The following is a 21763-nucleotide window of genomic DNA, read 5'->3' as shown; positions in this document are numbered from 1 at the left end:
AGCAGGAACCTAAACCAGCTTTTGGTCAACACCACCTTACTGCTCCAGTTGAACCAAGAGGAGTGCTAACAGGTAGGAAATGGAAAGCTCCCCACCCTGTCTGCAGCCTTCTGTTTAGTCTTTATTACAGTCCTGGAACACAAACGTAATGAAGATCACGATCTTTAATTATTCTGTACTGTCTCCAGCAATGCCCCTTATGGAGTAACAGTATTTTATGAGAACACACGTGGTGGTTAATACTCCCAAGATAGTTGTGCTAGCCCAACAGTAGGCAAGCTAGCGCAGAAATCCGCATTCGAAGTTACCTTTGGCGAAGGAGGTTTATTTTCGTCATCAGAAAAGGAAAAGGTTCTGAGCTTCCTCTTCCGCTTGTCTCGGTCCTGGGCCAGGGAATGAGACAGTTCACTCTGTGTAGGAGAGGATGACAGTGACTTCTTCTCTGATACCTCAGATTCCTCAAGCAATTCGTCCTGGTGCTCTGAGGTACTATCCTCAGTCAGAGATTCTTCATCTACCTCATCCTGGTCATCCTCCTCTTCTGCCCCACTGCCCTGAAGAGGTAGGAAAAAACAAAAGTGATGAAATAAAAAAAAATAAAAAAAGGGGAAGCTAAGGACAAAAGCTACAATTGCCACCCATTTGTCAGCTGTGACCTGAGGTGACAAGGAACTAACTGTTGTTTCAAATGAAGCTGGTCAAAGTTCACAGACTACATCGATTAAAGTTGTGGGCAGTCTCATACCTGGGGAGATCCAGCTGGAGTGTTATCCACTGAAGTAGCAGAACGTTTTTTCTTATGAACAAAAAAATGCTTTCGCCTCTTCCGCCTTTTATTTGGTTTCTTCATGGCTACTTCCAGGTTACTGTGACCACCTGGTGGCCTACCTATCCGCTTGTTTCTCCGCTTTCCGTAATAGTGTGCTACCAGGACAGAAGAAAGGAGCACCATGTTGAAATGCACCTTCAATGTCACTAGTTATGTTTGTTGAGCATCAGGAGTGGAAAATTAATAAAAGGGGAGAAAACCCTTTTTTCTGCAAAAGTTAAAAAATGAGATAGTCTATATTTTCCTCCTCATTTTGAAGAGGAGGAAGAGCTACTGATCAATTTTATTTGCCCTATAAAGATTTACTTCCTCTATCTCTGAGAAGACCCAAAGGATCAGATTTTATACAAAAATAAGATGCCATAAACTTGGTCCAATTTAATGGTGCTTTTTGTGATCCTCTGTAGTTTTTAACAACGGCCTCAATACACTGTTTAGTCTCACAGTGTCAAATGGTTAAAGTTAGTTAAAAAAAAACTAAAACAGGAAAGTCTAAGAAAAGAGCTTGAAGATGTTCTATTTTGTTCCATAACAAACTGGTAAAAGCAATTACAATGCCACTTAAATTACAATAGCAAAGACAGTTCTTGTCCCAAAGTTGTCTTAAGAAGACAAAGCCTTAGGCACGTGAAGTTAAGCCATGGTTCTACCTCTTAATAAAGAATTAATTTTTCCTCCCCTATTTGTAGGCCTATGTATCTAGTGTTTGAGCTGCTCCTTCTGTAAGCAATGTAGTTTGTATTCCTTCTGAAGCCAAAGCCAAGAGAAACTAGAATGTAACACCCCAAGCCCCACCTCAGTTTGAGATCAGGGACCTACTCACTGTATTTAGTCTTTGTCAGGACAGAGCAGTTCTCTGAACACTTATCCAGCACCATCTGAGGGCCGAAGAGGTTTGGACAACATTCCAACTTGATGCATGTTTTTCTACAGAAATCTGCCACTCGATCTGCTGTCCTCACAACTTCCACAGTTGCACGGTAGCTCTTCCCTTTGTACCTAGCATTGAAAATATAATATTATAATGACAATAAATAATAATAATAAAATAAAATATATAATGATAATTCAGGAATCCTCTAAGCATCAGGATAAAAGTACTTCATTGAGAGGTGTACAAGAATATTGCTTTGGGATCAAACTGAAGGAAAATCTGAGCAATGAGGAACTTTATGGACTGGCAAGTCCAAGAAACAGCTAGTTCTTTCTCTTATGAGAGATCCTCAAGCAAAGGAAAAAAAAAAAAGCCAGCAGCAGAGAGAGGCCTGCAGCACCAAACAGCAAAGCTGCCCTGCCAAAAACTATAAAATACCATCTGAGAGGACTAACCCAGAGTTTAGATGTTTTCTTTGTTCACAGATGGTTTGTTCTTTGTTTTTATGGGACTGCAGAAGTATCCACTGCGATGCAGACAGCTGGTCCCTAAAACCGACATGGAGTGCACCAATTCAGCTAATAAGGATAACAACAGACAGCTTCTAGTGAGCCATTCTGTGCACATACTAGGGCAAACAAATGAAGTAGTGTCACATTTCCAATCAGCTTTCATCTAACTGCTGAACAATTCATCAGGACAGTCACTTGCCATGACTCTACATATTGCTCCTGTTTGATTTAAACGAAGAAAAGATTTCTTCTTGTTCAGCAGCCTTGCCATGACACTGACAGAGCCATACTGTGAAGATCTGCCAGAATCATTCATCATTTCTGCTTTGTTCTCCCAGCACAGCTGCTGGCACATGCTGATATCTATTAGGGATGTCTCAGGCCTGCAAGAATCTAGTCAATGCACTGAAAAAAAGAGCTATGTCAGCACAGTCCAGATACCCCTGGTGTCACTACTGTGACAAAAAGAATCACACAGCAACCAAACAAAATGTTATTTTCCTCTGTTCAGCTCCATCTTCTTGCCTTTCAAATCTGGGGCAATCCTTCCATACATGGAAAGGTGTCTTCTTACACATGAAACCCATCCAACAAAAAAATTACTGACATGTTCAAAACTATGCAGGAAAGTGTGCTATGGCACACTGGGAAAATCCATCTCTAGTATGCAAATATGGTGACCTAATTACAAGACCATCACCAGACTATAAAGGAATATCTGGATTAATCAAATATATGCAAATATGAGCAATGTATTTTTTCCTAGCTGCAAAACAACCTTGCAAAGAAGCTCTGACCCAAAAAGCTCAGCAGTAAATGTAGGCAGTGCTTTCGAGTAGGCTGTTGTAGAACAACTTCTGTGCCAGGCCATTTCAGAGCACTGCTATAGCTTAATTTCAAAGAAATCTTCTTCCACTGAGTCTTTTTTGTGGAAATGCCATGAAAGTTCGAGAACTCCCTAAGCAGTCTGTGCTTCTGCTTTAAAATACTGACAATTATCTTCAAGTAAATTAAATTATCTTAAAGTTCACCTGCAGGTCTGTCAGTGAATATGTTACTCTGCACCAATACCACACCATTCTTACCTGACCCCTAGCTGCTTATATGCCAGTAGCAGAGCACACTTGGCACATTAAGGAGCATTAAAATCAGATGCACTTCACCAGACATTCATAAAGAAATTATTTATAAAGCTATGAAAGCTTAATTGCTGTCAGCGTCTTGATATGCGAAAAGCAATTTTTTCCTTCTCTGAAATGTGAGAAGTTAAAGCACAGACTGCAGAGAATATTCCCATTGGGATCAAGTCAGTGGGGAATGGGACAAGACTTTACTTGGCTTTTAGGGTCTCTCCATGCCCATGCCATGCAGCCTCTTCATCCAACTGCAGTTCTCGCAGGACACGGCTAGGTTTGTAAGCTGCATTGATCAATAAAGTGAGAACCTACAGTGAGGGAGGGAAAGGAGAAAATGCGTTTCAGTTATTTATAAAACAAATCTGGTTTGAAGTGCCAGGGTAGAATAGGAAATCACTTCTATTCATCCAAATTATCTAGCATCAAAGCACTCATTCACAGCAGGATTACAGATACCTCCAGATACTGCCAAAATGAAAACAGAATCTTTGACACTTTGGGCTTTGCCAAACTTTCACAATTTGTCTGCAGAGTCACGAGTCTATCTAGTGATTTCCAAGTCATTGCCCTTGAATTACACATCACTAAATTAAACCCTGGGGCTGAATACTACAAAACTTGCATAACCTTGGGTAAATCTAAGTGATTATCTTAGAGGTTCCTTGGTATGTGGAGACGTGCCTAAAAATGCTGCATGATTTTGCTGCTTGCCAACCCACTACTTGCTCCAAAATCATACTGTAAAATCTTAAGCTTTCCTCTGTTTTGCGTTTATGAACCGTGATAAGGCTTGTACTGTAATAAAAAGATAATTTCTCTCATGCCATAAAATAACTCAAAGTTGAGAATAACCTGAAGTTAGTGCACGATAGTACAAAACGTGCATTCAGATTGTATTTCTTATTTTAAGTATGTGCTTATTCCAAAGCATTCCTGAACTAGGTGCATCAGAACCCTGACATAACCAACTTGCAGCTTCATTCCTATTAATGCAGCAGTTCAGAATTCCATGGTTCAAAAAAGGAGTATCAAATATTATGCGAGTATCAAACTCACTCTAGGATTCATACACTGAGCAAGTCATAATTGAAATGAACGCAACTAAGCACATTGGTTGAACTTTTACCAACACTTCGCAACTGTACACCCAACAGGATTTGCAGATACTTTTTGCTTTCAGGTAGTGAAGCAGGTTAAACCTCCAAGATTACATGAAGCTGTCACAGAAACTTCAAACTTGCTCTTCTAGAGTGCTTATATCAGATCACTGAAACTTGCAGAAAGGATGGGGTACTTTTCTGTATGCAAAAATGGAACTTTTTCGATAATCGGCTTGACTCTTTTCCACTGGACTTCTGTTTTATAGCACATATGCCAGGAAGTGTTGATATGGATATGTAGCAGGAAAGTGGAATTCCAGAGACACTGAGCTACTTCCTGCATTTAAAGTGATCCCTTCACTCAAGCTCAAATGTGCAAATACAGTTACACCGTGAGAAACTTTCAGCCTCTCAGGCCAGATAATAACCACCCCATGACCTTTTTTGAGATTTCAGAAGAACTACTATAGCATTGAAATATCTGCAAATTTGCTGTGAAACACCTTCTGAAGCAGAGAATCTTTGGCATTCAAGAATGGCCTCTTCCTCCCTCAGTCAGGTTAGAAAACAAAACCACTACTCCACCTATCTTTGAACATATCCAACTTATAAAACAGAATTCTTTAAATTTTCCAATTACCAAAAATAGTTTGACATTTCTACTAAGAATATCTGTATTTCCCCTGTTTTAACATCAACAGTGCAAACTGTAAAGGAATCATGGGATTAATCTGAAGCTAAACACCATTAATTAAAATGGAAGCATTTATTACAGCTATAAAAAGATACCAACTCATTTGATTGTGGTAATTACAGGTTACTCTGTTCTAACCTAGAATAAAGTTTAGCATTAGAAGACTGAGTGTAACTCAGATAAACGAGAGGCTTTTACTCTTTCCAGCCATTCAGGAAACAGTCCATGACTTATACTTGATTTTATACAAAAAAATTGTGTTTACTCATTACCAGCCTAAATTTATTAATTATCTATCTGTAATTAGAGACGCTCTAGCATTTATGGCACACTGCTATATGCAGGTCCATTATGCACAGGCCCCTCACCTCTTTGAGAACGAGAACACAGTTGCCAGGTCCCACGGACTGAGGAAGCTCTGCAATCCTGCCTTTGTTCAGGTAAGGCCCTGAGAAGCACCGGTGGTTGAAGTAGATCTTTGGGCAGCAGTACTTTCCATTAATTACCACTAAGAAAGGAGAAAGCAAACATTTAAATCACACACTACAACCTCTCCAGCGAAGAACAACTTCTTGCAATATGCAATATTTTGTCTGCTCTAAAAAAAGAGGGGAAAAAGTCTTGAATGACATGAATTTAGGGTAGTTTCAGTGTCACTTTTGCTATGACAGCATTAGTTATTCAATGTTGCCAAAATATTTTTCATACTTCACAGGCATGCTTGCAAATTGTCAAGCTACAGGAAATACAGCTGGTCATTTCTCAGAAAAAAAAAAAAAATTTCTTCCCCAGTACTCTGATGCTTCATGGTATTACACCAGTGAGAACAGGAAAGAAGAAAACAGTCACAACTTTTTGGTAGCAGAACCACTTCCTACACACCACTTATGGACGAATTTTCCAGTCAAGTCATTACCTCCACTCCAAAATTCTTCAACCAGAGAAGCTGGCAAAGTTATCCTCCAGTTTATCTTAAATTACTATATCACATTGCTTCACATTTTTAGACTCCTCTCCCCCAGTGAGCAACCAAAAAATGCAACAACTGATGAAGTGACCTTTGATGAAGTGACACCAAGTTTTCTAAACCTATTAAATGGTTCAGTGCTGCTCAAAATTAAAGTTGTGCATTGCAAGATACTTATGTATAAATGCAAAGTGGTTTTATCCTAGCAGTGTTGCAGTTTTTCTTTATTGAGCAATGCTATCACCTGAAGATCTTAAATTCAGTAGTTGGTAACTGGCAGATAAATAAATGAAGTCAAATTTACATTATGACTCTATTAAAACCAAATTAAAATGCTAAGCAGGCACAGATCATTCCTATAAAGCTTGCATTTGGTGCTGCTTCAGATGTGCATTTCACTGTACAAAAAACAGCAGAAGTGGCATTTTGTTGCCAAACAGATAGATCTGTATGACTGTTTCACCAGCAGATGTACTTATTCATCAGATTCATTCTTGCAACAGTTTAGGAAATTTTTTGATTTCACCATCTGGCACACAAAGCAGTTTACTGTTTGAATTGCTTTTGTTTATCATGATGATGAAGTTACCATAAAAAACAGACAAACCTGCTTCCCCAAGCTAGAATCATTAACAAGTCAAGGGCACAGATGCACTTTGCCTGTTATGCTTCTCCCATTATTATTAAACATAACAGGTGACAATAAAAAAAGTCATCTGCATAGGTCACAGTACATATTTGGCTTCACATATCCTCTGCTGGGGGGATGTTCTGGTGTAATAATCGAATTTCCAGGCTTAACGCACACGTCAATTGCAGGACAAGTAATTGGATGGTTTTGTTTGTTTCATTCTTTTTTGAAGCTCAGTGAATCATGAAGGGATGAAAATCTTCAAACCCTTTCCTTCTCTCTGTCTCCCAACAGAAGAGCACTGAGCAGCTGAACAATGAGGATTTTGTCTTTGTTAGCCTGCCCTCTCTGATCAATACCTGAGTCAGTAGAGTTCAGTTCCTGGTTCTTTAGTCCATCATGAACTGTCCTTGAAGACAAAATCCTGAAATGAAAAGGAGGAGGTTGGGAAAAGAGACAGATGGTACGGATAGTCACTAAAACACACTCTTTTTTTCCAGGTCCACCCTCATTAATCTGCTTTTTATACCTCCCCTGTTTCACAATATGCAAAGACTTATCAAATTCAGTTTGGAAAGGACTACTGTACTGCTACCACTAGCAGCAATCCTAACTTGCTTCAAGTATATGGGCTACCATGCTGACAAACACAGCCCGCACAAAGCTACTGACAATAGTTCATGTTTTCGGCTTCCTTTTACCTTCAGTTGCCATTTCATGGTACAAGGCACTGTACAGTCTTACCTTATGCCTATTGAAAAAGATGGATTTAAAACAAAACAGAAATGAAATGACTCAAGTACTCTGGTAAGAATCTCAATTACAAAACATGGAAGAACAGCCTGCTCACTATTTTATGAGCAATGAAAACATTGGCAGGACTACTAGCAGATCTGGTGTTTGTAAAGCTGTAAGAGTCAATAAAACCAACTGTTGGGCATTCTACAGAGCATTTTTGAGTGGGCTCATATGAAGGAGTTTCAAATACATGACAGAGTATAGACATTGTCTATTTGTTACAGACAAATTGTAGATATTAGCAGAACTCTCATTTTTGGCCAGTTAGGGCCAAACCTAATCTGGTAAGGAACAATTAGAAGTTCACATGCTAAATGACAGCACTTGCACTAAAAGCAAATCCTGTGATCAGCTGTGTGAAATCACAGTTATATGTTAAGGCAGCTAAATTTCTAATCATTCTTACATTACAGAAATTGTTTTACTTGAGGAGGGAATACAACTGAAAGGGAATTCAGTAATTTTCCCTACTAATCACCACTACAAAAAAAGGCTTAAGCACAAACTTAGAAACACAGTCTTAAGATCAGGCTAGCTTTTCTTAAATGCACTTCAATACTTACAGATAATGAAATTTTTTAAAAATGAAAGGTCAACAACTTCGGACCTAGAACTTCAACAACTTGACCTATTCAATAATTCAGCTGAGTTGCACTAGCATTGTTAAAAAACAAATGGGATGCTTGCTATCTCCTGCTACAGCAGTGCAAGAGGTGGTCTTCAACATCAACAGGAACTACCAGCATTAAGATAAATGGATGATGGAATCTCTCAGTCCTCAGTACAGCACTTCTGTAACACTAAATCTCCCCACAGAAAACATGATTTACCAATTAGAAAGGGAAAAGAAAACAAAAAAAAACCAAACCAAAAAAAAAAAAAGCAAAACCCCTGTTACTTACTGTTTCTCTGGTTGAACTACTGCAATTTTTTTCTGCTTGTTTACTGAAAGGAAGAAGAAGAAAATGTAAACAGCGAAGTATGGGAAACAAACAAATAGTACAATATATAGCAGACTCATTTCCTCTAAGGTATATGCCAAAACCAACCTATGTTCAAAGTCATCACAGTGTTAGATAGCTGACCCATCTGCACTAGATGCATGCTGGCCCATGTAATTGGAAGTGACCCAAAAGGTTTACTTAACTGTCACTCAAAATTCATTCAATCATGCATAGATATCCCCAGTCTTCTAGGAAATCTCACCTTTTGTGCACCTTGCTTGCGTATCTAACTACCTGTCATCCCAGCCAGGAAGGAATGGTATGATTTCCTTTTTAACACCCAAAGGTGCCGACACCTACCCAAAGACCAGGTTTGTGGGTTTAACTTGCCACTTTACTGGCACAGTAACTTCAACACTGTTTAACTTTGAAATGGAATGAAATTATTTGGTTGGAAACGTATCACTTAAGCCAGTTGTTATGGAGGAAAACTCTGCTGCAAACGAGAAACTCAACTAGGTGACAGGTCCACTTGCTAATTCTACCGTTCACCATCAGGCAATACACTCAGTCAAGGTACTGCAACATGTGCCTGGTCAGCAATTTCAGGCTTTGTGTCCCCCCCTAAATTCTAGAATTTTTTTTAAAGCATATTTTTTTCTAATTAGGTTCCCCTTGCTTCCTCCTCCGTCTTTGGCAGTACAGACATGTCTCAGGTAAGTTTCTCTTGCTTTGACTTGCAGTAAATGACAGCTCATTCCAACCTTACATTCATTGCCTTACTTAATAAACATTCAGGAAGTTCTTTAGTTTCTCCAACTCCCATTAAGCTTGAACAAACAGTTTACTAACCAGTAGAGAAAAGACACTATATCATGCTACTTACTAGTGTAGCTAAATAAGGTAGGATTTACTTTTCTTTTGTCATTAAGAGATCATTTCCCTCTGGCCCGTTTAGAAAGCTATTCCCTTTTATTTCAACTCCCAAATGTATACACCACTTTGTTATGGTATTCTACTTGTACAAGGGTCAGGCACACGGCAAGAACAGCTCAGACAAAAGTATATGCACAGCACAGGTGTGTGCATACACACACATATACAATTTATTTATTGTGACTAACGGATTGTTTCCACACGCTTGTCCAGCACTCAAGGGTCTCAGGCCAGCACTGAGTGTTTTGGAGGAGTTGTACAGATTCCAGCTGGACCTAACAGCCAGGGAAACAGTTGCACAAGGCACAGATTCTCTGTACATGTTGACTGTTTCCAAATTCAGTGATGCCAGTACTAAATCTGCTGTAGCCTGCTCTTGAAGGTCTTGCTATCTCTAGCAATCCAGCCACCACGGCAAAGAGAACAGAGTTGATACCTATTGCTTTGCGAGGAGGTTTGAGCTGATATCCATTCGTCTCACACCAACCCACTGGAAATATATTCATTGATTCCACGCTCACTATACAGTCAGGGACGGGCTTCTTGGAGCCTGTTCAGTTTAGAGAAGCAAAAATTGAAACAATTCATAAAAACAAAAACCTCATTTGGTTAATGTTTCCTACTGAAGCTGCTTTTACTTATGGTGTTTCTGGAATACATCAAGGGTTTATTCATCCTCTTTTACTGGCCAGGTTCTTTCCTGACCTCATTTGCTTCCTCCTAAAGGCTGGAGATGGGAATTTGCCATCCACAGTTTGGCAGCGATGCACAGTGCATTATAAGTGCGTGCTGATGTACTTCCAATCACAAAATGGGATTATAATGGAGAACAGCTGATATAGGCCTAGTCTATCTTAATGAAGAATGTTGCTAGAAGTTTTCTTCTTAGGTCTGGTCAAAGCTTGCTCAGAATGCAAGTCAGTCATTAGTAAAAACATTACAAGGCCCTTGCTTTCTAAAAGACATGGACCAGAACTTTGCACAGGGCACTAGCCTAGCACTGACATACTGCAATGCATAGAAGCCAGTTTTGTCTGGCTTAAATAAGCACTGCTGTCCAAGGCTAACTGGGAAACAGACAATGCAAATAGTTTTTGCTGTGTTTTCATTGAGGAAATGGCAACTTGCTGCCCATATTCTGCACACAGTGAGCTTGCTCCAGATACTTTTCAGGTTTGAGCATAGTACTGTGGAAGAATCAATGCAGGTGCTACACTCCTCTCCCACATCAAGCTTACCCTCCAGCTGAAGCCAGAGGTAGGAATCTTTCACCTTGGTGACTGTGGCAATGCAAACTTCTTCCGGATCAACTGGGTTCACAGCCTCAAGTTTCATATTCTCTTTAAATCCATGGTCAGAAGTTAACTAGGCAAAAAAACATACTTCAGTAAAAGATCATTTATATACTCAATATATTGTATGAAGAGCCACAAAGAGGAGCAACACAGAAAAGCCTCAGTGTCTGAGTAACATACAAAGATACACAGTCAGACAAGTTTTCAGGTAATAAGCATATTGAATACAAGTAAGATGTCTTACAAAGTGTTAAAGTTAAAAAAGGCTCTGTAGACACCTAGAAAAGAACACGTTTGTACTCAAAAATAAGGATGCTGAGACTCACTGAAAGCACTGAGTGCATTCTTAGCAACCAGGAATTCTCTGCTGCTCACTACCTAAGCGATAAGTCTGACAAATAGTCTGACCAGGCTTTCTAGTCTATTATGTTAGCTTGGAGATTCACTTTACATATGCAAATAATATTCCTGGCTCATTCAAATGAGTTCTGGAAGACAGCAAAGGAAGCTTTCTTTTCATTTTACATTTTTTGGACAGGTAGAATTTTACTTTATTCATCACATTTAAAAAAAAAAAATTCTAAGACATAAGAATGGGTATTTATCCAGCTCCGAAGCTCCTGAACTAAAGATAAGTAACAGCCAGACAGCGGACTTTCCCTCCCGGAGCCACCCTGCAACAAAATTACAGGATCAATACATTACAAATTCTGGAACCAGTCTACAGTGATCAACTCTTCTCAGAAAAGGGATAATAAATTCAATGACCTGTTCTAAGATGCCACAGCTTACAAGACAGAACAAGGGCAACAAGAATTCATAGCCAGCAACATCCTCCTCAAAAAGTGATAATTATTCATTTTAATTTCCTCCCCTAGGCATTGTTAAAGTCCAAGTATTGTAATGGAATTGGAAGGCCGTTGTTAATAGTACCCTTTTCTGCTTGACAAGGTTTTGTGCTTTGGGAGACAGCAATACCACCACTGAGTCAACAAAAGCCCAAAATCCAGCAGGTACTTCAGGGACCGATTAATGTAAAATAATTATTTGGTACTAATTTAAGATGACTTGGTATTGATTAATACAATGGAATGAATTTTTCAAGCTGAAAGGAAGGACAATTGAAAGACTACACTAAATAAATTAAAATGAGGTCTATTAAAAGGCCCTGTTTCCAAAATTACAGGAGTGCCAAGGATTGACGCTGTTTTATGACTATTCCACAGACTCTTACACATCTCAGTTTCACAAAACAATCATTTATTTTCAATCTTCTTCATCACAAGTGAAGCATTTGGTCCACTACTTCCTTATCTAGGGAAGTGGCATGCACCTACTTCAGTTCACATCCGTTTGTACTCTCTCAACTCTCCTGTTCTCACAGTTATCACAGGTAAGGTGTTAAGTTACTCAGATGCATCCAGAGGGCAACAAAGCTGGGGAAGGGGCTAGGAGAAATGTCCTGTGAGGAGTCACTGAGGACTCTGGTCTTGTGTCGTTTGGAGTAAAGGAAGTTGAGAATCATAGAATCATAGATTGTCTGGGCTGGAAGGGACCTCCAAAGGTTATCTAGTCCAACCCCCCTGCAATAAGCAGGGACATCTCAAACTAGATCAAGCTACTCAAGCTTACTTCATCTAGCCTGATCTTGAATGTCCTCAGGGATGGGGCCTCCACCACCTGTCTGGGCATGACCTCACTGTTGAGGGGTGACCTCACCGTTCCCTACAGCTTCCTGAGGAAGGGAAATGAAAAGTGAAATTCTGATCTCTTCTCCCTGGCATCCAGTGAAAGGACGTGTGGGAATGGTTTAAAGCTGCATCAGGAATGGTTTAGATGGGACATCAGGACACAATTCTTTACCAGGATGATGCCCAAACAATGGAACAGGTTTTCAAGAGAGGCAGTTGATGCCTCAAGCCTGTCCGTGTTTAAGAGTCATTTGGACAATGCCCTTAAGAACATGCTTTAACTTTTAGTCAGCCCCAGGGGTCCAGCAGTTGGACTTGATGATCATTGTAGGTCCCTCCCCAATAGGGAAGAATAGAGTAGAACAGAAACCTGTTCTGTTCTATTCTATTCTATTCTATTCTATTCTATTCTATTCTGAAAAGCAACATAAGTCAAAAGCATGCAAAAGGTTCTTTTCCCTGGAATCAAGAGTGACATTCACCTAACAGAAGAGAGAATTTTCTGCAAGACAATCTTACCAAAGGGAAGCAGCTCTGGGGAGCTGCCTCAGCACCACATTGTTTGAGGTAGTCTGCCCAATCAAAGTCCTGCCCAGGATATCCTAGATGGAAAAAAAAAAGCAAATGGGTTAGTTTAACAGCATGAGACTAATTCCAAACTGACATGATACACAGATCACTGAAATCTGTCTGGGTCACTGAAGGCTCTTGTCACCTGACTAGGGTTTGACTAGAATTTCACTAAGCATTCTAAGGTCAGCCCACAACAGGGTTCTCATAGATTTGAGATATTCTCTTCATTTTCCTTGCAGAGAGGCTTTGGGTACTGCCCCACCCTGAATTCCCATTTTTGACTTGAAATGGCATCAGACTGAATGTGACTCCAGAGACCAACCTGAGGCATGAATTAACTACATCTGCTAAGCAGGCAAGGGCAGCATTTGAAACTTGGAGAAGTGTTTGCACCCTTTTCACAGGGTACAGATGACGTTCAGGGGAAGTTTCTTCAAGATTACTTCACTGATGTCACACTAGCTCTGAAACGTCATTTCTTAAAAAAACCAGAGCACTCAAATGTGCATAATATCAACATATTCTCTCAAAGCCACGTCAAATACTAAGTGGTTAAAGAGAGCAGTTAGATCTCCTAAGAGGCCTGTCAAGTTTGCTAACAGCTGTAAATCTGCACACATATTTGAAGGCAAAAGTCTTAACTGGGAATCCATCAGGAGACACAGTAGCTTTCCAAGGAAAAGACAAATTAAATTCTCCTTGAAGGAAATATTTTGCTTCCTTGTGATCTAATAAAAAGCAAATAACTGAAGGGAACTGGGTGCTGAAGTGTCCTGCCATGGTAGTTTGAGGCTGGCAGTATACTGTTATATATACTATAAAGAATTCCAGTAGTACCTTGGAAACACTCCTCTTACAAGGCATGCTTGTGACAAGGGTTTAAGAAATCAAACAAAATTGTAACCCTAGTCTTAAGAATACAGTATTAATAAGACAATCTGAAATTTATGACATTCAACTACCCTTCAGAGAGGGCCTAACCACACAGAAGCACCTATTGCTTTTTCTAGCTTTATCAGTGCCAGCAGGGGTCTTGGGACCTTGCACAAATCAGAATGGCCACCATTTCCAGGAGGACTGTGAGAAGAGAAGCTTAAAATCTTCATCAGCTTCAGTCACATCTGTAGTAAAGTGAGATTTTGTCTTTCACATGCAAAATTCCAGATAATGTTGGGTGAAGCAAAGCCACTTTTTGTACCTTACCCAAAGAAAGGCAATAGACAAAGACCGAAGAGTCTTTGCTCCTCTGCTGTCACAGGCAGATAAAACAAACCATTCCAAATTCTGTGGTGGTGGCTAAGAGTACTGAGTCCCTGGTTTTACACCATTGCCATCTCCATTTTGAGAAAATGAATAAATATTTCAGTAGCGGAGGATCACTCCCCTATTCCCTCATGTCCTGAAGCAACATTTCAGCAATCTGCTACCTTGCCTGGTAGGTCACTGGAAAAAAGCCACTTCATTAATTTCTAAGTGATAAGACAGTCTAAAAATATTATAAAATGTTGGATAACAATGTTCCAGTGTGACCAGGAGCAAAAAGCCGATGCAAAAACCACAGGCTTCTGATATCACGTTAATTAATGCTGAAATCAGCGTTGCCTTCAGCCCTGGAACACATACTCCATCCGTTGAAGTGTTCAGGTTTTTATGCATGACCAGCATCCCCGGCCACTGTCATCTTCTCACGACCAGGTGTGTACCCAGGAAGCTTCCGTTTCACCAAGTTAAAGCTCCTGATTCTCAGAATTTGATCTTTCCTGTCCTTTGCTTGTGCTGCTACACGCAATTCTTTTGCAAAAATGTTGTCCTAAAGCTAGTGGTCTGGGAATTGGCAGTCTGCCTCCTCCCAAGAGGAGCAAGCACAACAAGCTTGCAGAACCATACCTGCTGGGGGACTGAGATGCAAGCCGTTCTTCAGACTCCACTGCACGGGGAAAAGTCCAGCACTGTTGACATGACAAATGTAAGACTGGCTGGTTGTACGGTCTGGTCTCAAGTCATCAATTTCTATCATGAAATATTTTTCATTGTATACCTGTAGTTAGCCAAAAGAGAACCATGTGGTCTTATAAGTAGCAGATTCTGATCTATTGCTCCCTCCCCCATTTTGATGACTTTACTAAAAGGCAACATTGCACAAGGAAAATCCTTTACCTTTAAATATTGTTAAAAAAAACATCGAGTGCTATATGAAATTTTCCTATCAAAAATGCAGATAAATTAGTGTTTGTGGTCTTACTACCATTCTGTAATAACAAACTGCTACTTTGAAGAAGACTGACAGGATGGGCTGTCACCACTATGCTGCTGAAGGAACTATGGGCAGGACAAGAAAATACTGAGACAAGTAAACAATTTTTCTCTTCTTGGAACTGAATGCACCTTTCAGTAATAAACAGGCATCTTACTTAAAGAAAATTGTATGTTAGAGTTTAAAAGAGAGAGACCTCCAAAATGTAATATACTATCTGGAGAAATCATCTGTCCTAAAGATAAAGTAGCAATTCCTGGGAAATACACACCATCAAAAATTTAAATATACCCTGGTTCTATGTTGCACAGTAAGATTCTGATTTACTGTATAAAAGCAGGTCTCTTCAAAATCTTTCACCTGCTAACTAACGCAGGAAGATAGAAGTTGTTCAAAACTTAATTATGTTGGGGAGTTTTCATTTCAACATTTAAACTTATGTGCAGGCCCTTGTTTGAAAATCAGGCCACCTCAACATCAGAGCCTGTACATAGTAATGACATCACTTTCACAAAAACAAGACCCCCAAATCTATCTTCAACTGGATATTGAGATTATGAGGGATTAGATCTAATTTTAAAAATCTGGGTTGCACAGTTTAGCCATTTTATCTTTTGAGCTTGCATCTTTATGGAACTTTTGACCTTCATTCAAATGCCATGGCTTCACCGTTGGAAGAGGGTTAAGATTCTTTTCCATGGCTGCCTGTCCCCTAAGGGAGGCACGTAATAATTCAAAAACTAGTTCAATATCTTAAGATAATCAGTTAATGAGAATTTCCTAAGCATTTAAGCACAGAAGTAGCAACAGAATTGAATCTTAGCAGGAAAAGTCAAATAATGTTGGTACCTTGAGAACTGTAGCAGGAGAGATTACAAAAGGAGCCACTGGGTCCACAGCTTCTAACTTCATGCCTTCAGAGAACGAATGCACTCCGATCACAGGTTTGTCCTGAAAAAGAATGTAACAGTGTGATTACCTGCCCCTCTCCACCAAACAACGACGCACCTCACATAATTCAACTGAAGAGGAAAGCTTGAGTTTTTATTAGCTCATTCTGAGAAACTAGCACTTAAGTACCAGCAACCTCTCCATACTGAGAAGGCCAACTATGCCCTCTGAGGCCCACAGCTTTCTGTGAGTTTCAGGGAATTGAGTCCCCAAGATTTCCTCTTCTGACACCCTCTGCACAGAAGCAAGGTTTCATAAAACATGGTGGGCTGCTGAGTCAATAGAAATGTGTTTTTTTTCCCACCCTAACCTTTAGCACTCATCATGAGCTACACTAACAGAGAACTATAGAAGTCTCTCCATTTTCAGCCCAACAAAAAAATCTGCAAAACAGGGCCCCTGATCCAGAATTATATATATTCTGCTCTGTATATGACTCAACACATTCAAGATCAATAGCACCTCCTCTTCTATTCTGTTTATGGGTCCAAACAAAGCTGAGAAAAATGAAGGATTTGAAGGACTAAATTTACATTCCTAGTTCTGAAAACATGTCAAGATTTTATTTTTTTATATTTCAATACATATATATTTAAATTTAGACTCACTAGTAACATTTACTGACACTCAGGATATAACGGGGCACCTTATACGTCACGGATAACTACATCCAACTACAAACTAGATGTTACACAAGCTAAACTTCTCAATGTACTCACACAATTAGAGACTGTAGTAACCCTGCACTCTAGTCAGACAGTAATCCTCAAGACCAGCTGGTGAACAACCACAGATGCCATTATAAAGGATAAGAAGCAGGGATTTTTCCCAGTATGACAACTAATGGCTCACATACTTGTGGTGAGTGTGTTGTCTAACAACAAAACTGGTACAATTATTTTTATTTTTTTTAAACTAGAGGGAGAAAATAAAAATAATAATAATAATGAAAAAAAAAACCAAAAAACAAAACCCACAAACAAAACAGGGCAAGAATTTTAAGTAACAGCGACTGACTTCCTTGAATAATTTCTTAAGAATATAGTATTTACAAGATATCATTCACAGCATTAAACTATGCATATTGTGTCCTTACCTTAAAGAGATCTGTAGGAACTGATGACTCTTCTTCCTCTTCTTTCACTTTCTTCAGGATCTCTTGCCAATCTGCTTCACTCTTCAAGGACCTAATGGCTTGAGTAAAAAGAGAGGGAACAGTGAACAAAGTCATCTTCCTTCTTCTTTTCCTTCAGAACACATAGCAATAAAGCCAAAAAGTTTGATTAGTGCTCCTCCAACTTCTAAATTCCTATCTGTGCAGAATTAGTGCAAATACCTTCCTTCTTAAAACCTTACTTTTTTCTTTGCATTTGGATCTGTTATAAAAAAGGACTGAAGTCAAGCAGCACCGTATCACCCATATGCTGCCCAGTCCTAGCTTTCCTGAGAAAACTGAGACCACAGTTTCCACAACTTCTGGAGAAACCTATGATCAGAAAACAAATTCCCAGCTGGATCATGCTAGCTTGTTTCACGCTTAAGCAAGCAGAAATGTTCATGATATGTTCCCCAAGTCTGCCCTAGCTACTTAAGTTACTCTTTTAGCATTTGTAGCTGCAGACCACACACACCTCTGATAGAAGGGGAACTACCTGTACTAGTGCCATCACACACAAAGGATCCCTGTGAGCGTATCAAAGCTCTTACATAGACGTAAAAAGCAAACAAACTCAGTAGCTAACTGATTTTTTTAGACATTCAAAATACAGCACTGTGGAATCCACCCATCTAATTTCTGTCAGCGATTCGGTGTCTCCCTCTTCACAGTCCTGATTTCAGCAAAAATTAGTCAAGCATTAGCAAAGGCAGCATGCTCAGTCACTTCAACAGGAAAAGGTTTAGTCTTCCCAGCATGATTTCTTCTTGCCAGAAGGAGAAAACATTAAAAAAAACCCCAAAAACCAAACAACCCCACAACAAAACACTGTTCTAAACAACCTGAACTTCCCCAACTGATAGCACAGAATGTCCTTAGATGTACACCTGCCTTTGCAGAAAGGCTTTGTGGTAAATGCTCAATGTTTTATCCTAAGTGTCTCCTCATCAGGAAACACATTACTTGGCTGCTGAGCTCACAAGCGATCCAGTTGTGTTTCAGCCATTTTATGCCCCTCTTCTTTGATGACCCACCCTGACACGCACATGCCTGGAAGACATGGGCTTCCATCCCACCCTCTGCCTCTGATTCCATGCACTTATTTCAGAGGCACCTATTTTTAAGGACATCTTAATAGCCATATAATACCTCCATAGACAGTGCTGTAATTAGCCCAGTGGACTTGGGAGTCACACCTGAAAAAGCTGCTGTTGAGCAGTACTTCAAATCCAGATGACTTTTCTCCCCCATGATTCAAACCTACCAAAAATAACTCCAAAGTCAATCCCTTCCTCAGTTCCTCCCTTTCCACGAACAGGTGGTAAGCTGTGACAAGCAAAACCATTTAGCAACTTTTGAATGAGTGAGTGAAGAGTCTTCTAGGACTATTTAGTGGTGTTTTCACTTACATTTTATTAGGTACAATTTTTGTGACACACTGATTATGCGAGCACCAGATGCATCCAAAAGGCAGATTAGAGCACTACAGCAGCAGCAGCATTCTCTAGCCTCTGATCACCATATGAAAGATAGAAGTTTTGACATACCTAAAGGTGGTTGCAGGCTATATCCATGTTGAGCTGCCCATCCCACTTGATGAAGGAAAGGGTCCAAGTAGAACAGCCATTGGTCAAATTTGTTTGAATCCTCCAGCCCTTCATACCGCAATTTAAGTCTCCCACCAACATTTTCTACAACATTGACTATCCAGGCTTCCAGGGAATCCTGGATATTTTGCAGTTCTAGTCGGGAGCCTGGTGCAATGAGATCCAATGGATTCTTCCCCCTGTGAAGCTACAAAAAGATCACAAATTATTCTGTACAACAGAACAAAATAAATCCAGTATTTCCACTTCTTTATACACTTTCTTTTTGCATCAATAGAGTATGAACAGAGAAGTAAAGAAATATAGTTTCCTTACTACCACAAGACAAGAAAAATGACAATGTTTAGAACTGCTGGTTCTTGCCTCAGAGCTTCTGCACTGCCTGCAGATAGTCACACATTTCACTTAAGTCCTCCTCATCAGTTTCAGAAGCATTACCACTTATACATTCAAGTTCAAAGGAAACATGAATCATCTCTTTCTAAAACTGAGTCATCTAGCATACAGAGGTGACTAAACAGAACACATAAAAAGGTAAAAATGTTTGTTTTAAAGAAGGTATAAATGGTATTTTCAAAGAAAATTCTGTTCTGTATTTTGCAACCAGACACCGGCATGAGGTGCAAACATTGCATCCTCTAAGTGCAGAGGATGGGATAAAAATTTGGTTCTTCACTAGCAAAGATGCAAGACTTAAGTGAAACAATCATGAAGGGGCAGGGGGGAGTGAAGGGTGTCAATTGAGAAAGGGGACAACATGAAAGCTAAATAAATAAAGGAGTATTCAGAGCTGCATGAAGGAAGAGCAGAACAGGAGGAAGACTGAAACCTGAGGGAGTTTGAAAAAGGTCCTTCTTTTGACAGGATTAATGAACAGTCCAAAGCTGCAGTGACAAGTATGTTTCATGACAATGCTATCAAAATTAAATACTGCAAATAGGAACCCCTAGAGAGTGGAACTTTAAGGTCAGCAGCATACTACAATGCTCCCTAAATTTAAAAAAAGAATTGAACTGGCCATCTGAATAGTGGCTCCCTTAATGACAAAGGGGAAAATCAAGACAAAAATGAAGATGTAGCACATTACAGGACTTACCCCCTCCAGCAGGTTAGCAGGAGCACTGCAGGCTCCCTTCAGCACCTGCTGAAGGAACTCCTCCTGGTCAGGTATCTTGTCCTTGATACCTAAATGAAAAGTGAAGAAGACAAGACTGTGATTCTTCTTGCCAGTTAGAGATTATTCAGACACAAGACATTACCACACTCTTGTGCTGCCTAATTTGCAAGGATCTGCCACACACTCACCAGTAACACCTCAAAAGAAGAAACAGAACAACAACAAAATCTTCAGAGTAAATGACAAAGCAGTAGAATTTGGTTGGTGATGATTAAGATAACCACAAGCCTTTGTAAAACTGTGTCCAGTTCTGAAATCAAGCATACTTTTGTACGTACTCTGCTTCCGCATACAAGCCATTACCTTCAGGCACTTTGAGAATCTTCTTGTTCTGCTCACACCAGCCGATGGGGTGCAAATCAGCTGTCATGATATCACACCAGAAGTCGGCCTTGCGGTCTTCCCCGTAACCATCGTAGCGCAACAGGAGCAGCTGCCCACAGGTAGTAATGATGGTGGCTACCCAATAGGTGTTTTGGTCAGACTTGACAGCAACTTCTAGCTTCATACCAGGGGCAAAACCGTTCTGCAAACTCGTATCCACCTGAAGAGGAAGAAGATCATCACACTCAAGCACCTCCCAGAAACTCTGTGGAACAACAAGAGAACGATTCAGACATGCTCATTAGCAAAAAAACCTCAAGCCAAATGCCATCCAGTCTCTTCAGAGAAACAACTTCATCACATTATATGACACAAACTGGAATGCACACAGAAACATCATTAATGAAATCTCCTTGGCATTTCAGAGTATCCTTCCAACTTTAAATCAATACCTTGCAATTAATCTTCCTGTCCTGGACAATACCTTACTCGTTACTGACAGGCTTCCCAACTCACAGATGGGTTTTCAAGCTAGGCAAAACTAAAGATCAAACTCAGCAGCATAACTTTGTTTTTTTTGTGTTAAGCTATATCCTTCCACCTCTCTGGCCAATGAGTCTGATGAAAGTACATACATGTGCGTTAGAGAACGGTATCTCCAGCTCTTCCACCACGCTCATTTAAGAAGCTGTGAATCTGCACAAACTGCAGAATAAGGATTTTTAATGTCACTATCCAAGAACCTAGAAAATTCTGTACGTGGCATTGTTACATAAATTGCATGAAACAAACAGTGTGTGTTCTTCAGTGAACTCAGGCTCTGACAACAACAAAGCACCAAACATGGTGTGTGCTCTGTGTGAATGGGGGGTGTGCAGGTGAAATATCTGACTGTGCCCTACTCAGAAACGTCAACTTAAAGAGGCAAAGCATCAAGTTTCTCATGTCCCTAACTTCCCCTTGCTCAAGCACTCCTGAAAGCAAGCAAGAACCTTATTCTGCTCTCCCTACAGTATGCTTCTGATCTATGCTTAATTCTATGGCCTCAGTGTTGATTAAACATCTAACATGTTGATCCTATGTTCTCAGCTGAATGTAACTGTTGTATTCTTTCTTAAGGGATCCCAAGTTCCATTTCCTCTCGGAGGCAACTGCAAGAGATGCTTTCAGTATGATGCAGATGCAGTAGATATTTTCTGGGTTACTTAGTACCAGTTCTGTGCTGATGGTTCAGTAACTGCCACAGCTATTATGGTCTCATCAGCCAGCACACGCTGGTTTGCTAAAAATAAAATGAGGAGAAGCACATAAGAA

The 21763-nt window shown here is 39.9% G+C and overlaps 1 protein-coding gene across 1 annotated transcript in view; it reads right to left on the bottom strand.

Moving 5' to 3' along the window:
• The window catches only part of SFMBT1 (Scm-like with four mbt domains 1), a gene marked incomplete at its 5' end in the record, with an annotated part of 22294 nt that extends 1580 nt beyond the window's left edge, over positions 1–20714 (bottom strand). Inside the window, 16 exons of the mRNA XM_008944858.1 lie at positions 309–554; positions 746–924; positions 1653–1828; positions 3550–3659; positions 5514–5653; positions 7103–7167; positions 8444–8486; positions 9858–9971; positions 10660–10786; positions 12927–13009; positions 14868–15018; positions 16084–16185; positions 17282–17379; positions 18889–19135; positions 20045–20133; positions 20429–20714. Of these exons, the coding sequence (XP_008943106.1) occupies positions 309–554; positions 746–924; positions 1653–1828; positions 3550–3659; positions 5514–5653; positions 7103–7167; positions 8444–8486; positions 9858–9971; positions 10660–10786; positions 12927–13009; positions 14868–15018; positions 16084–16185; positions 17282–17379; positions 18889–19135; positions 20045–20133; positions 20429–20714 (2256 nt within the window). The remainder of the gene's footprint in view (positions 1–308; positions 555–745; positions 925–1652; positions 1829–3549; positions 3660–5513; positions 5654–7102; positions 7168–8443; positions 8487–9857; positions 9972–10659; positions 10787–12926; positions 13010–14867; positions 15019–16083; positions 16186–17281; positions 17380–18888; positions 19136–20044; positions 20134–20428) is intronic.
• Positions 20715–21763: the final 1049 nt, after the last annotated feature.

This window comes from Merops nubicus, unplaced genomic scaffold (genome assembly GCF_000691845.1).
Source record: "Merops nubicus isolate BGI_N331 unplaced genomic scaffold, ASM69184v1 scaffold22587, whole genome shotgun sequence".
In the NCBI taxonomy this organism is placed as follows: Eukaryota; Metazoa; Chordata; class Aves; order Coraciiformes; family Meropidae; genus Merops; species Merops nubicus.
The sequence above is the reverse complement of the archived record's forward strand: the minus strand, read 5'-3'. Positions and strand labels throughout refer to the sequence as shown.